This window comes from Pholcus phalangioides, unplaced genomic scaffold (genome assembly GCF_987345545.1).
Source record: "Pholcus phalangioides strain wild (caught in Gottingen) unplaced genomic scaffold, Ppha-v1.0 ptg000004l_1, whole genome shotgun sequence".
NCBI lineage: Eukaryota > Metazoa > Arthropoda > Arachnida > Araneae > Pholcidae > Pholcus > Pholcus phalangioides.
The window spans coordinates 29,922,519-29,936,268 of record NW_028301597.1 but is presented as its reverse complement, the minus strand read 5'-3'; the positions used below and the strand labels follow the sequence as shown (position 1 = coordinate 29,936,268).

At 35.7% G+C, this 13,750-nt stretch overlaps 1 protein-coding gene across 3 annotated transcripts in view; it reads left to right on the top strand.

Moving 5' to 3' along the window:
* The window catches only part of LOC149087070 (alanine--tRNA ligase, cytoplasmic-like), a 34,683-nt gene that overhangs the window by 3,823 nt on the left and 17,110 nt on the right, over positions 1-13,750 (top strand). For all 3 annotated transcript variants that reach the window (XM_089231297.1, XM_089231296.1, XM_089231298.1), the window contains exons 3-7: positions 6,406-6,594; positions 9,818-9,963; positions 10,139-10,315; positions 12,338-12,482; positions 13,197-13,342. In XM_089231297.1, coding sequence (XP_089087423.1) covers positions 6,406-6,594; positions 9,818-9,963; positions 10,139-10,315; positions 12,338-12,482; positions 13,197-13,342 — 803 coding nt within the window. The remainder of the gene's footprint in view (positions 1-6,405; positions 6,595-9,817; positions 9,964-10,138; positions 10,316-12,337; positions 12,483-13,196; positions 13,343-13,750) is intronic.

Below are 13,750 nucleotides of genomic sequence, written 5' to 3'. Positions count from 1 at the left end.
GCTACGCAAAGAAAATTTTAGCCACCAATATCAAATTTTTAGTTGCCATGGCGATGTGGTGCCTGGGATTTGTCCAACTCTGGTAGTAGTGTCCTAAATCAAGGCCATAGCGAGAGTGATAGGACTTGGGGAGTCTTGTCTCCCTCCCCCCAGAAATGCGAGAAAATGACCAAATAAAGGGGAAAAGATGACCAAATCTATTGTTCTATCACTTTCTTAGTAGCCACGGAGATCTTGTGGAACACCACTTTTTATTCAGAACTTTGGATTTCTTGCTAGTGTTTCACCAGCTCTTTTAAAACTCTGCATGTATCTCGGTACTTAGTACATCGAAGGCAGTGAAATTTTTTACTGCCTGATCATTTTTTCAAATAATCGCAGTAAAATTTTTGTTGCATAGAGTAGACATTTTATTACAGCAAGGCTGTAGCACAGGTGGACTTGGGGGGGGGGGGGTCAGTTCCCCCACCGAAATGTGAAAAAATTATTGAGATAAGGGAAAAAGATGGCCAAAAATCTATTGTTATATCATTTTGCCCTTCCCCGAAATGAAAGTCTCCCTCCGAATGAAATTCCTGGCTATGGCCTACCTGTATTATAATATGACTTTTTATTTTACTATTTTGAAATTAAAATTAAAAAAAAAAGACCTTGACATTTTTGCTTTCTTGTTTACCTCTTGCGTCGTAGATGGCTTGAGTTCATTCACGGACGTGAAAGCAGTATTCTTTGAATGAAGAATATCTTGAGTACTTGACTGTGCTTGCTCTATTGCCAAAGCGAGTTTGAGAACCTTATCCAGATCGGGATCATCTTCTTCGAACATTCGGTCGAGCATGATTTTATCTAATAATCCTACCGTTGTGGTGATGAAAATCACAAGGCTCCTTCTTGCAGGAAAAAAAATCTTCATTGTAAACTGTGTGGAAAAAAAGGTCATGTTCAACAAGTGTGCCGAAGTAAATCCAAGCTACACAAATTAGAGGATGTCGGTGAGACTTTTTCATTGAATCACATAAAAAGTGATCATCCGCTGCTCACTACAGTATTGATCGAAGGTCATCCAGTTGCAATGGAAATCGACACAGGTAGTGCAAAGGCTCTGTTGAGCTATTCTACATTTCGACAAATTTCGGACAAGCCTCTCAGCAAGACCAACGTTAAATTTCACACCTACAGTCAGAATATTATTGTTCCCATGGGAGTTGTCAAAGTCGCTGTTGCATACGAAAATCAGCGAATGGAACTGCCTGTTTATATTGTGGAACAAGACTTTTCTTCAATACTTGGACGCGAATGGATAGGGTCTCTGTCGCTGAAGTGGGACCGCATCCACCAAGTAAAAACACAAAGTGTCAAAGCTACAAAAGAAGCTGTTTTGGATCTAGTTAATGAGTACAGAGATATTTTTGCTGAAACTTCGGGGAAAGCATCTAATTACACTGCTAAATTAGTTCTCAAAGAACATTCACAGCCAGTCTTCCAGAAGGCTCGACCTGTTCCTTATGCATTACAGCCCATGGTGGAAAAAGAATTACAGCGCCTTGAAGTGGAAGGTATTTTGCAAAAAGTAGAAACTTCTGACTTTGCTACACCAGTTGTTCCAGTCAAAAAACCAGATGGTTCACTTAGACTGTGTGCTGACTATTCTCATACAGTCAATCCTCAATTACAAGTGCCACAGTATCCTGTACCAAGAACAGAAGATCTGTTTGCCAAGTTGTCCAAAGGAAAAATTTTTGCAAAGATGGACATTCGCACTGCATATCATAGCATACCTGTTGATGAAGCTACATCAAAGCTGCTCACATTAAATACACATAAAGGTCTGTATCAACCGAAAAGATTGATGTTTGGAATAAATGCTGCCCCTGCTATCTGGCAAAAGTACATTGATTCAGTTTTACTCAGTGTCCACATTGAAGGACTATGTATTTTCTTTGATGACATTCTGTTAGCTGCTGAAAATGAGCATGAGTTACTCTGCAAGTTGAGAACTGTTTTCCAACGTTTACGGGAAAATGGGTTACATCTCAATATTAAGAAGTGTGAATTTTTTGCCAAAGAAGTCAACTATCTAGGATTTACTATTTCGTCAGGTGGTGTGAAGAAATCCAGTGCCAAAGTAGAAGCTATTTTAAAAATTCAAAGACCTTCTAACGTGAAAGAATTGAAATCTTTTCTCGGAATGGCTACATTTTATGCAAAGTTTTTTCCTCAACTATCTGCAATTGCTGCACCCTTACATGATCTCACAAAGAAGGATACAAAATTTAAATGGTCTCAAGCATGTGAGGGAAGCTTCAGGAAAATCAAAGAAGAAATTGCGTCGGACAAAATTCTGGTACACTATGATCCACAAAAGCCAATTGTGTTAGCTGTGGATGCAGGGCCTCGAGGACTGGGTGCCTTCATCTCGCATATGCTTCCTGATGGATCAGAATGCCCAATTTCTTTTGCATCCCGTACTTTGACTAATAGCGAAAGGACTTATAGCCAAATTGATAAGGAAGCACTAGCCATAAAATGGGGGATCGAAAAATTTCATTATTATTTGATGGGACGTAGATTCACATTGATCACAGATCACCAACCATTGATACACATATTTGGAAAAAAATCAAAGTTACCAGGATTATGTGCTACACGCTTACTTCACTATGCTCTATTCCTGCAAAATTTTCAATTTGACATTTGTTACAGGAAATCTGAAAATAATGGAAATGCAGATTGTCTGTCACGATTTCCACTTGCTTGTGAAGAACTGTTTTCAATGGACAGTGTTTCATTGCATCACCTGGAACACATATCAAAACTTCCTATGAGCTACAAAGAAATAGCTATCGCTTCTTCTCAAGACCCTGAATTGAGGCCGACATTGGAAAAATTACGCCAAGGTATCACTTTAGGTGCAAGAGATAGAAACTTTTCCTTACAAAGTGGGTGCATCATGAATGGACTTAGAGTCTACATACCCAAGAAATTTCAAAATTCAATCTTGGAAGAGCTACATGTGGGTCACATGGGAATTGTGAAAATGAAAGCATTAGCAAGATCATATGTGTACTGGCCAAAAATTGACACAGATATTGAAAGACTTTGCAGAAATTGTCCTAGCTGTGCTCAGTTCAAAGGTTATCCACCTAAAAATGACATTCATTACTGGGAATATCCTTCAAAACCATGGGAAAGAATTCATATAGATTATGCCATGTATGGGAACAAGACGTACTTACTTATTGTGGATGCTCATTCCAAATGGCCAGAAATTTACATCGTTCCTAACATGAACTCTAAGACATTGATCAGTATTCTGGACTCTTTGTTTGCACGTTATGGAATGCCAGGTACCATAGTCTCTGACAATCAAAGTACGTTTGTGGGGGAAGAGATGCAACAGTTTCTGAAGTCATGTGGAATACAACACCTCACTTCACCACCTTATCATGCAGCTTCAAATGGACAGGCGGAACGACATGTTTTCAACTTGAAGCAAGCATTACGATGTCTCAAAAGTAAAAACCTACCCGAACAGAAAGCTCTCAATATCTTTCTTCTAGCCTATAGAAGAGCACCTCAGGTTTCTACTGGATATAGTCCAGCGTCATTATTTTTAAAAAGGGAATTGCACACGAGATTGGACTTATCATGGCCTGACATAGTCAGAGAAGTAGAAGCAAAGACCAGAAAGAGAGTCACATTTCTTGATCATGTTTACGAGGTGGGACAAAAAGTGGCTGTAAGAGACTACAGATCTCCATATAAAAAGTGGGTTTTTGGTGCTGTTGTTTCCAGAGACGGGGAACTACAGTATACTATATTGGTACAAAATCAGCTATGGAGGAGACACAGTGACCAGATTCGTCCAGTTGGACCAAGCATAGCGTTAACTCCAGCGATAATACCAACACCATCACAGGAAGTAACTCCTGAACCAGTGCAAGCACCATCACTTCAAGACAGTGATGTTCCATTGCCAGAGGTGGAAAGTTCAACCATGACACAACCAACTGCTGTTAAAGGACATGATCCTGTGTTGAAGTCCCCAGACACACCATTAGCTGTGCGACGGACCCGAAGAAATATAAAACCTCCAGAAAGACTCAATTTGTAAAGGGGGAGGAATATGATATATCGATTGTATATCGATTATGTAGTTCATCCTTATTATTTAGTTGCAAGTGTGTGGCAACACTGTTTTTTGTTTATGTTTGGTAGAGTAAAGATGTCAGTAGAAAAACGGACGCAGCAGGTCTTGAGTCTGTCTCATTGTCCACATATTTAGTCGTTATTTCTTGTTTACAAATCTAAATACACTACAATCTCTGAACAAGCTTGAAGGGTTAATTATGAATTACATAGGCCTACTGTGTATAACATTCTCTATAGTTGAATATAATAAAAATAACATCACTTAATGAGCGTTCATTATAGCCATGTTAAATTATCTTTTCAAGATTGCTCCTGTGTTTGATACACCAATAAGTTAGTGCTTTGGACTTTAAACATTCCCACAGCCAAAAGTCACACAGGGCAATGAGTGGTCACATCAAGAGTGTTGGGGGCAAAGTGTTGTTCAGGGCAGTTTCCGACCTTTCTATCGTGGCTGGAAGAACAACAGTCCACAACACAATGTATTAACCACTATACGATCACAGCCAAAAGAACAATAGTACAATTTGCATACTTGCTCTCATAAAGCATTGCACCAGATTATTTACTTTTTCAATATTGCTTGGCTGAGACCTATACCTATTTAATATTGCTTGGTTAAGATTTTATATTATTATGGAGGTCCCTCTGCTCCCTTTTCTAGCAGCCGTATACATTTAGACTGCCCTGGGAGTTTGATTTCAGGGAGAAAGGCAGCTCTTCTATTAAAAAGAAACAAATGGCAGCTTTTTCGTCTGTGAAAGGATGCTTTAAAAACTGGTATACTGTTACAGCTGTATGTGAAGATATTCCATCTTGTATAGAAGTTATATTGTACAGACATTTACTTTGTTGAAGTTGCGGAATCATGAAACTAAACTTTCAAGTCCTGCATAAAAGAGGAAGTTTCGGTTCAGTTTCTTCGCAGTGATTCATTCTCCCTGTTTATATTACAAGCCTCGATAAACATTCTACACCATCCTATATGTGAAATTCAGACATTTTTTTTGTACAGAATCCTTCATCTCATGTCTTTGGTCACTCCCAATACAACATTTTGTGTCATTCTAGCTATTAGAACCAGGCTTATATAATAATGGGTGTTTCATGATGCGCCAGAGTCATTACAAGCCAATGTCATGTGCAAGGTCATTGCACAAACAGAACCGAATGTGTCTGCTTTGCTAACCTGTTAGTTACGATAGTTTGCAATAGCTATACTGCCCATTATACTGAGTTGTTTACAAAATTATTGTTTCAATTTTTATCTTTAGTATTAGCATATCTATTGGCTTGTTTTGTTCAGTCATTCAAACATTTAAAATAAGAAATTTTATATTTGCTTATGAGGTAACTCTGGTCCATTTCAGTTGAATCACGTATGTTAATTAACTTTTATTGGATGTATCAAAAGTTGATTAAAACTATCAAGACCGATAATTTATATTATCCTTTGAACTTTTTAATAGTTTTTATTATCTTTCTGTTTTTCCATTTGAAACAGGTGTAGCTTTTAGAAGAATTGGACGTTGTTATTGCCAATACAACTGCAACATAAAAACAGGCCTGTCATTTTGGGGGGATTGGGGGGCAAGCAAAAATACACTAGAAATGGTATATATATATATATATATATATACACATACAAAATTGAGTGCATGTTCTTTGCCTCCCCCCCGCCCTGGAAAAAATGACGGCCCTGCATAAAAACATGGGAAGCAAATGTGAAAAAAATTCCTAATATAAAATATTCTGAAGTAAAATATCAATTATTATCACTTTAAAATAATTTGAGTTAATTATTATTATCATTTTCAATGTTAATATCAAAAGACATTATTACTTACCAACAATTTCTTGGATTTAATCGATTTCTTAGCTCATAAAAACATTATAGAAATACCACAACCAAGGCAGCAAGCGCAATTTCAAAGGGATGAAACAGCCCTTACTATATAGCTCTGGTTAGAACAAGATACAGTTTGTATGGTGTTGATTTAATCATGGGCTGTTCTGTATGCGTGATAATTGTTGATAATTCATCCATATGGGCAATAACAATTCTGCAGAGTTTTGTATTAAATAAAATTAATTGCACAATTAATTTTATCAATTTTTTGTCAAAAATATTCAAGCAATGAATGAAATGTCATTCCCTAATCATTCCATTTGTCTAAATTTGTGTTATCTTTGTTTCTATGTAAAATGCAAAAGCATAATCGTAAGCACTTAATACAATCTTCCGTTTTGTAGTTCAAATCGAAACTTTTGAATAAAGTTTCTCCGTCGCACAAATTTTATCATCTCAATAAAGCGGTCAATAGCCAGAAATGCATCAGAGTCAGTGGGAAGCATAATGACTTGGATAACGTTGGACATGATTTGCATCACCACACATTCTTTGAGATGCTCGGAAACTGGTCATTCGGTGATTATTTCAAGGTGAATTTTTTTTTTCTTCTACATAGTTATTATTATTTTTTGTTCAACTTATTTTAAAAAATAAGTTTTTACTGTGAGAACTACAGTAACCACTTGTAAGAATCATTAGTTATAGGAATTAAAATGTGTCAACAAAACAAATATGATTCTTATAAGTGGCAGGGTAGTTGGCCTACTGTACTTGAAACAAGGTACTGTCAGTTGCTATACAATAAAATTGCTTTGTTCTATCTGAAAATTTTTTTATATCTAAATCAGGGCCTTAACTTGGGGGGGGGGGCAGCTATCCCGGGCAGCAGTTTTTGGTGAGAACAAAAAACATTGTGTTATAAAATAGTCAAATTACAAAGTTGTGGGGAGTGGCAAAATCATGTTTGCCCCTTGGCGGCAAAAATCTTAGTTACAGCCCTGACTAAATCAACTTTAATGTAAATTATCAAAAATGTGTGTTCCTGAAAAAATCATTAGTTCATTGTACAGTAAAACTACTGATTATAAGTAGGGCTCGGATTTTGCATATTTTTTATTTTTTTTGTACTTTTCACTATTTTTACATGGTAGAGCATATTTTCAGAATTTTAAGGCATATTTCACATATTTCATGATTTTTGATAAAAAGTAAATTTTTTCCTCGCTTTTCCAATCCCGCTCGCTTCAGACTGGTTTTTGCAGTTCTCTGACGAGAGCTTTAAGTGCTAGGATTTTTGTGCACTAAAAATGAAACATCGTTGCTGATTGGTAAAAAATCCTGAAATTCAAGTTTTTCAACGAATCAGCAATGACATTTAATTGTTAGAGCATAAAAATACTAGCCCTTCAACGACACTGGTGTGTGGCTGTAAGTAGATTAATCATCTGTATTGGTATTAGTGATGGTAACTCATCGGAAAAATTTGCTAAAATTGGTAAATGGGAGAATTTTTTTAGCATTTGTGGGAAATTTCGAAAGTTTTATCAAATAAAAATAATTATTTATTTTTTTAATTTTGTACTTTTCTAAAGCTAAATACACTACTTGACTAGGTATCTTTACCTATAAATGGGGGTACATTAATTCTGAATTTGGAGGGAAAAACTTGCTTGAAAGGGACATTTTGACTCGATGAGGTTAGTTAGTAAAACGAAGAATTTCTGTTCACACAGTAAGTAATGGTTCAAAATAGTTTAGACAGCACCAACACTTCTCATTTTCATATTATTTTGCTAAAACTAATGTTATTTGAGATAGGAATGAAAAACTTTTAGGACATATTTTATAGAGCATTTTTTAGAAGTTTTTAGAGCATAAAAATTCTAGCTCTAATTAAGAGTAACTTAGTTTATGAGTGTTCCCTGAGGCGAACAATATATAATAAATAAATAAATATATGTATATATATATTGAGCAATATATATAAATAAATTTTTACTTGATAAACGAGGGATGCGTCATGATACGACCAAACATTTTTAAAGTTTTATCAGATTTTGGCTCAATGAACTCAAGATTTCTTGCGATATGAGTATTTACTGTATTTTAATGTGTATAAGGAACCCCTCTTTTGCAAAAATTAGGTCATAAAAATAGGGGGGTTTTCTATACATGTATAGTAAGTAACAACATGTATGGTAGTGTAGATGATGCTATTTACAATGGGAATGATTCTAATGGTGATAATGAACCAGCTGATGTAGCTGGTTAGGATGTATCAGGTGAGAATGATGAGGAATTTAATGGTCGCTATGACGTGAATGAAGGATGTCTTTTTTTTTTTTTTCAAATCTCAAGATAAAAAATATCTTTGATGAACACTTTTCCAAATTTTTAGCCCTAAAAATTGGGGGGTGGAGGGGAGGAGGTTCTTATACTGGATAAAATAAAGTATTTATTTAATGGAAATCAATATATATGAGTGAAAGGTCTCAAAACACCTTCTAAATGAAACTAGTCTATATATCAGAGGTGTTGGTATAATAGTGTTGTCTTTTGAGCATCGTGAAATCATAACAAAGCAGATGGCTCTCTTTCTCTAACTGCTTTTAAAGCTTTCTCAATAAGTTCAAGGGCCTGGCTCAAACATTTTTTTTTTTTGTCTCCTTCCAATTAAAAGAAAGAAAAAAAAAAAAAAAAATATATATATATATTGTATTCATATGTGTATTAATAAAAAAACCATCAGTTTAGGGCAGGGTTTGACAAATCCCAGGCGCCAGGTCACCATGGCGACTAGAAAATCATGGTGATATAGACACTTTTAGGCATCTATATTGATGCCTAAAAGTGTCTATGATTACTAAATTATGATGTAAGATTGATACAAATTTTTTTGATTTCATAATATGTTTCTTCCAACATGGGAAGAGGCCATTCAGTCCCAAGAAAGTCGAAAATTTACTTCAGATTACATTTAGGGTGGTTTTTCTTGGAGGAAAAACATGGCTCCTAAGAAATTTGGCTATCACCAAAAATTTTGATTTGTCAAGCCCTGGTTTAGGGCCTTTGTCTGACTTGCAGCTTATTCGTTAAGACCTTTTTTGGATGTGGAGTGGTATTCTTAACACAAACCTATGAACACTTTTTCTCACCCTCTTGTTGTGTGTCAATGAAAGAGAAAATTTCTCTCTCTCTCTGAAAACATTAACCCTCCTCCTCATAACCAGGTCATGGCCTCTGTCTCAATGAAAAGATATAAGTAGGTAGTGAAAGAAGACTTGGGCCATGCTGCAAAATGTGTGTATGTGTTGTGAACCTAACATTAAATTTGTTTCTGTGTAATGCTTGTTATAGTGCTGCCATAAATTTTTCAAACTATAAGTGAAGTACAATGATTGAGTAATCATATCGTTATTGACCTGTTGCTCTCCACGATAAGACATTGTAACAAGGAGATATCAGCTCGCATTCGTACCTTGAAGTTGAGAACTATAGAAAACCATCTTCAGCTGACCAACACCGGGGCAAAGACTGTTGTGGAACGGTCATCATTTGAGTTTTCATCATTCCTATGAGAAAGCTTTTTTATGTACATCGAAGAAAAACGAGTGTTTTTGATTTCAAGCACATTTACAGAATTAATTACGATCTCAAATCATAGTTCTACTGTACATAAGTAGTGTTATGTTTGATTGATGCTTTCTTTCAGGGAGAAAAAATGTGGATGATTAGAATTTTGTAACCAACTTCGAGACTGAAGTGAATGATCCATTTCTGATTTATTTATTTATTTTAATATTCCCTTATTAGGTAGAAGCCTGCCATCAAAGTTGGCATTTGTTGACAGAAGTGTATAATTTGCCAAAAGATAGACTATATGTTACATACTTTGGTGGTTGCAAGGAGTTAAACCTGCCTGCTGACAATGAGACCAGAGATATCTGGCTCAGCATTGGGTAAATAATTTCTGTGAATCCTTGACTTAATGCTTAATTGATGAACTTGATAATGTAAGTGAAAATTTTTATATGTTTGACTCTATTGCAAAATAAATATATATATATATATACACACACACATTTCATTTGGTAATCATCACAAAAATATCTTACCTGGTATTTGTTGTTGTAGTGTACCTGAAAGTCATGTCATTCCTTGTGGCCTGAAAGAAAATTTTTGGGAGATGGGGTCAACTGGACCGTGTGGACCCTGCACTGAAATTCATTATGATTTCTCTGAAAATCAGCAAAACACAGTTTCAAAGGATCTAAGGGAAATCTGGAATCTTGTTTTCATTCAATGTAAAAGGTATACAAATTTTTATCTGCTCATGTTATTATACTTTTTACATTACTCTGTGCATAATTTTTGAGATATAAGGTTTCGCTCTCCTTTAAAGACAATTGTTTTGTAGGCCTCAATAATGACTTTTGGAATGTTTACACTTGTTACTATGGTTCCTAAACAATGTGTTTCAGACATGTTTACCTTTTTACAATGATTTGTCACTTCTCTTATGCTCCCAGTATATGGAGAAAACCTGGCCAATACCAGATATTTTTGCTAGTCCCTTACTATAAGAAAACTGAGATGACGAAGACTTGAGCTCAAATGCCCAGTGCTTTGCATTCAACTAGCAACAGCATTATTTCATAATTTAGATGGCATCCATAATGAAAATTCATTAACTGAAATTCAGTTGTGATGACAAAATATTAATGGTATCTTGGCAAGAATTTCTGCTGCAGCAATGACAATCTGCGCTATGAGATCCTCTCTCTGCTTGGTGGAAGGTTCCCGTCTCCTGTAGTAGTCGATCGATCGTGGCAAAGATAGTGTAGCATGGACAACGCCTCATTGGATATTGCTGTTGGTACATCCGCTGTCCTAAGTGCCCATTTCCATCTGCTCAACCATAAATCAGATGCATATCAGCGTATTCCTCGTTCGTGTAGTCAGCCATTACGATACTCATTGAAACAGACAACTAACTGCCACACATGGTTACTACAGCAATAGCACTAATTTACATCGTCTGCAGCACGTGATCCTATCCCAGCGCATACATTTCACGATGGTATAATCTCAAGTTCCACTGGACTCAGAGCCTGCATGCATTTCTCACGATTTTCACCCTGTCAGCTAAAACCCTCTCAGAGTCTAAAAACTTCTATGTCCTGGATTATCAGGGGTGGTAGAAATTTTCAAAATCTCTGTTTTTTTGCGAAGAACAAGTTTTGTTTTATTTTGTCTCATTTTTCTCAAAAATTCCTGTAATGTTAGTTTGAAGGGGTCTTGATTCCCTAGACTGAGGTACCCTCAGGCCAGAACTCTTCATAGGCTCTTGTATAGTAAATTTATAGTGCGAGGGAAAAAAATCATTCATATCAAGTTCCCAGGGCTCTATCTACGTGACAGCCTCCCTTATAAAGAGGCCATGGATCTTGGCAGCTGTGCAATGAATTAAGCAGTTAAATTAAGGGCAAAGTACTCCCCCACCTACACTCTTAAAATGTAATTTTTTATTGTTTTTCAGACAGTTTCAGTCAAGGTGGTCTTAGTCTAGTTTACCTTGGCTTATTGAGATTTTGCTATACTAATTGTTTTTTTATGATAAACTCTTTGTCTAATGTAATTAGATAATGTAATAATCTAATTTTCTCTTGTTTCAGAAAAAATTTGTTCGATTATATTATTTAAATTGAAAATTTATAAGTAATGTTGAAAGTTTAAAGTTAAAGTTTAACTAACTGAAAAAAAAAATTTATAACTGAAGTTGAGCAATTTTTTTTGTAGTCTTTATCCACAAAAGTCTAGAAAACTAGAATACTGAATCAATCGCTCATAAAAAGTTGTCACACTGGATATCTTGAGGTTGATAGACCCGTAAATCATAAAGTAGTGTATTTTAACTTACAAAGAGGTATTATTCTTAATAACAAGATTAAGTGAGATGCTACTCTAAGTGCAGCCAAATAATGAACATATCACCCTATTTTTTGACAGTTCGGGATCCACATCTTAACCATGGTATTGATTTTTTTTCTTCTATTCATTCCATCGATTGCTGCAGGGCTGTCTTAAGAGTATCATTTGCTCCCGGACCTAGTGATTTTCCTGAGGCCCTACCTGACAAATTCTCATTTCTGTGAGGCCCCTTTTTCCTTGAGGCCCCCTGTGTTGTGCCCGGGTGGGGCCATGCGTTAAGATGGCACTGGATTGCTGTAATTATTGAAATACTGTTCAATAATACAATGTGCAGTATCAATAGATTTTAAATTTGTCCTTATTTTTTAACTTTTTTTTTTCAAACTTGTTTTATATTCACAGGGAGAATGATGGCTCTCTTCGACCTCTGCCTAATTATAGTGTTGACACTGGAATGGGTCTTGAGAGACTTACTGCTATCCTACAGGGAAAAAGTTCAAATTATGACACTGATCTGTTTCAGTCCTTATTTGGTGGTATAGAGAAGGTGAGACTCATCAGGAAATCATTAAAAACATGTATGTGCTTTGAGAACTGTGGGTGCTCAAGCACTTACTGTGTTTTATAACACTGGATCAAGAATCCCCCACCCTTTTCTTGAACTATTCAGAAGTCACAATCTCTTACACAAAGCTTAAGCTGAGAACACACACACACAGGTATAAAACACATCTCTGAGTATATGTTAATTTCATGTTTGACTGTGCTGTTAGAGCTCTATTCTCGAGGAAATATGGGGCATGTGCCCATGGCCAAAAAATTGTTCAATGTAGACTATTTATTTCCTCATCTTGTTGAGTTCTTGAACAGTGTTTGTAACATTTAACACAGTGCCAAATTTAAAATAACCATGTTTCATAACATATTTCAGAATCTAGGTTGAAAATATTTTATGACCAAAGTCTGGTTGCTCCACACAGTTGCAAGACTTCAGACATTGGCTGACACCAGTTACTGCCCTTTTCATAAAGAGCCTGAACTTTGGACAGTTCCCATATCATTTATACATATTCTCACATAAAAATACTCCTAGAAAATTTCTTAAGAGCTCTAAATTGGGCTCAAAAGTTCACGTTTGCCCAAGCTTATGAGGAGGCCTTGTGTGCTATAAAATAAAGAATGACATAAAATACTCAATAAAAATTTGAATTGTAAATTGAATGTTCATGTAAATATTTTGCGGGTTTTTTTCCTGATTCAGGAATTTGGTGTCAGACCATATGCTGGTCATGTGGGAGTGAATGATACTGATTATGTTGACACTACATATCGTATACTTGCTGACCATATGCGCATGATTACTGTTGCAGTAGCTGATGGTGTGTTTCCAGATAATTATGATGAAGGGTGAGTTATTTAGATGCTTGTTTATTTAAAGTAAATTTAAACTTAAGAAATTGATCATTATAATCACATAAATGACTGTTTTGCATGTCTAGTTAATTTTTCGTTAGATGTGTTTAAATTGTGATTCATGACCCTGATATAGGCTTGAAAAACACAACTTTTGTGTTGGAATAGAAACTTTGGTTATATGAAAAAAAATCATTCGAATTGAAAATACACCTACCTATTTCACGCCATATGTTATATTCTTGCCAGAGAGATGCAGTAAAACCCCCCTTAATGGTCACCTCTCTTTTATGGCCAAAATAATTTCCCTTGCATAATAAAATAATGCATTTCAAACTCCTGATTAACGGTCACCCCTCCTTTATGGACGAATTTTTTTGCCCCACTAGTGTCCGCTAAAGA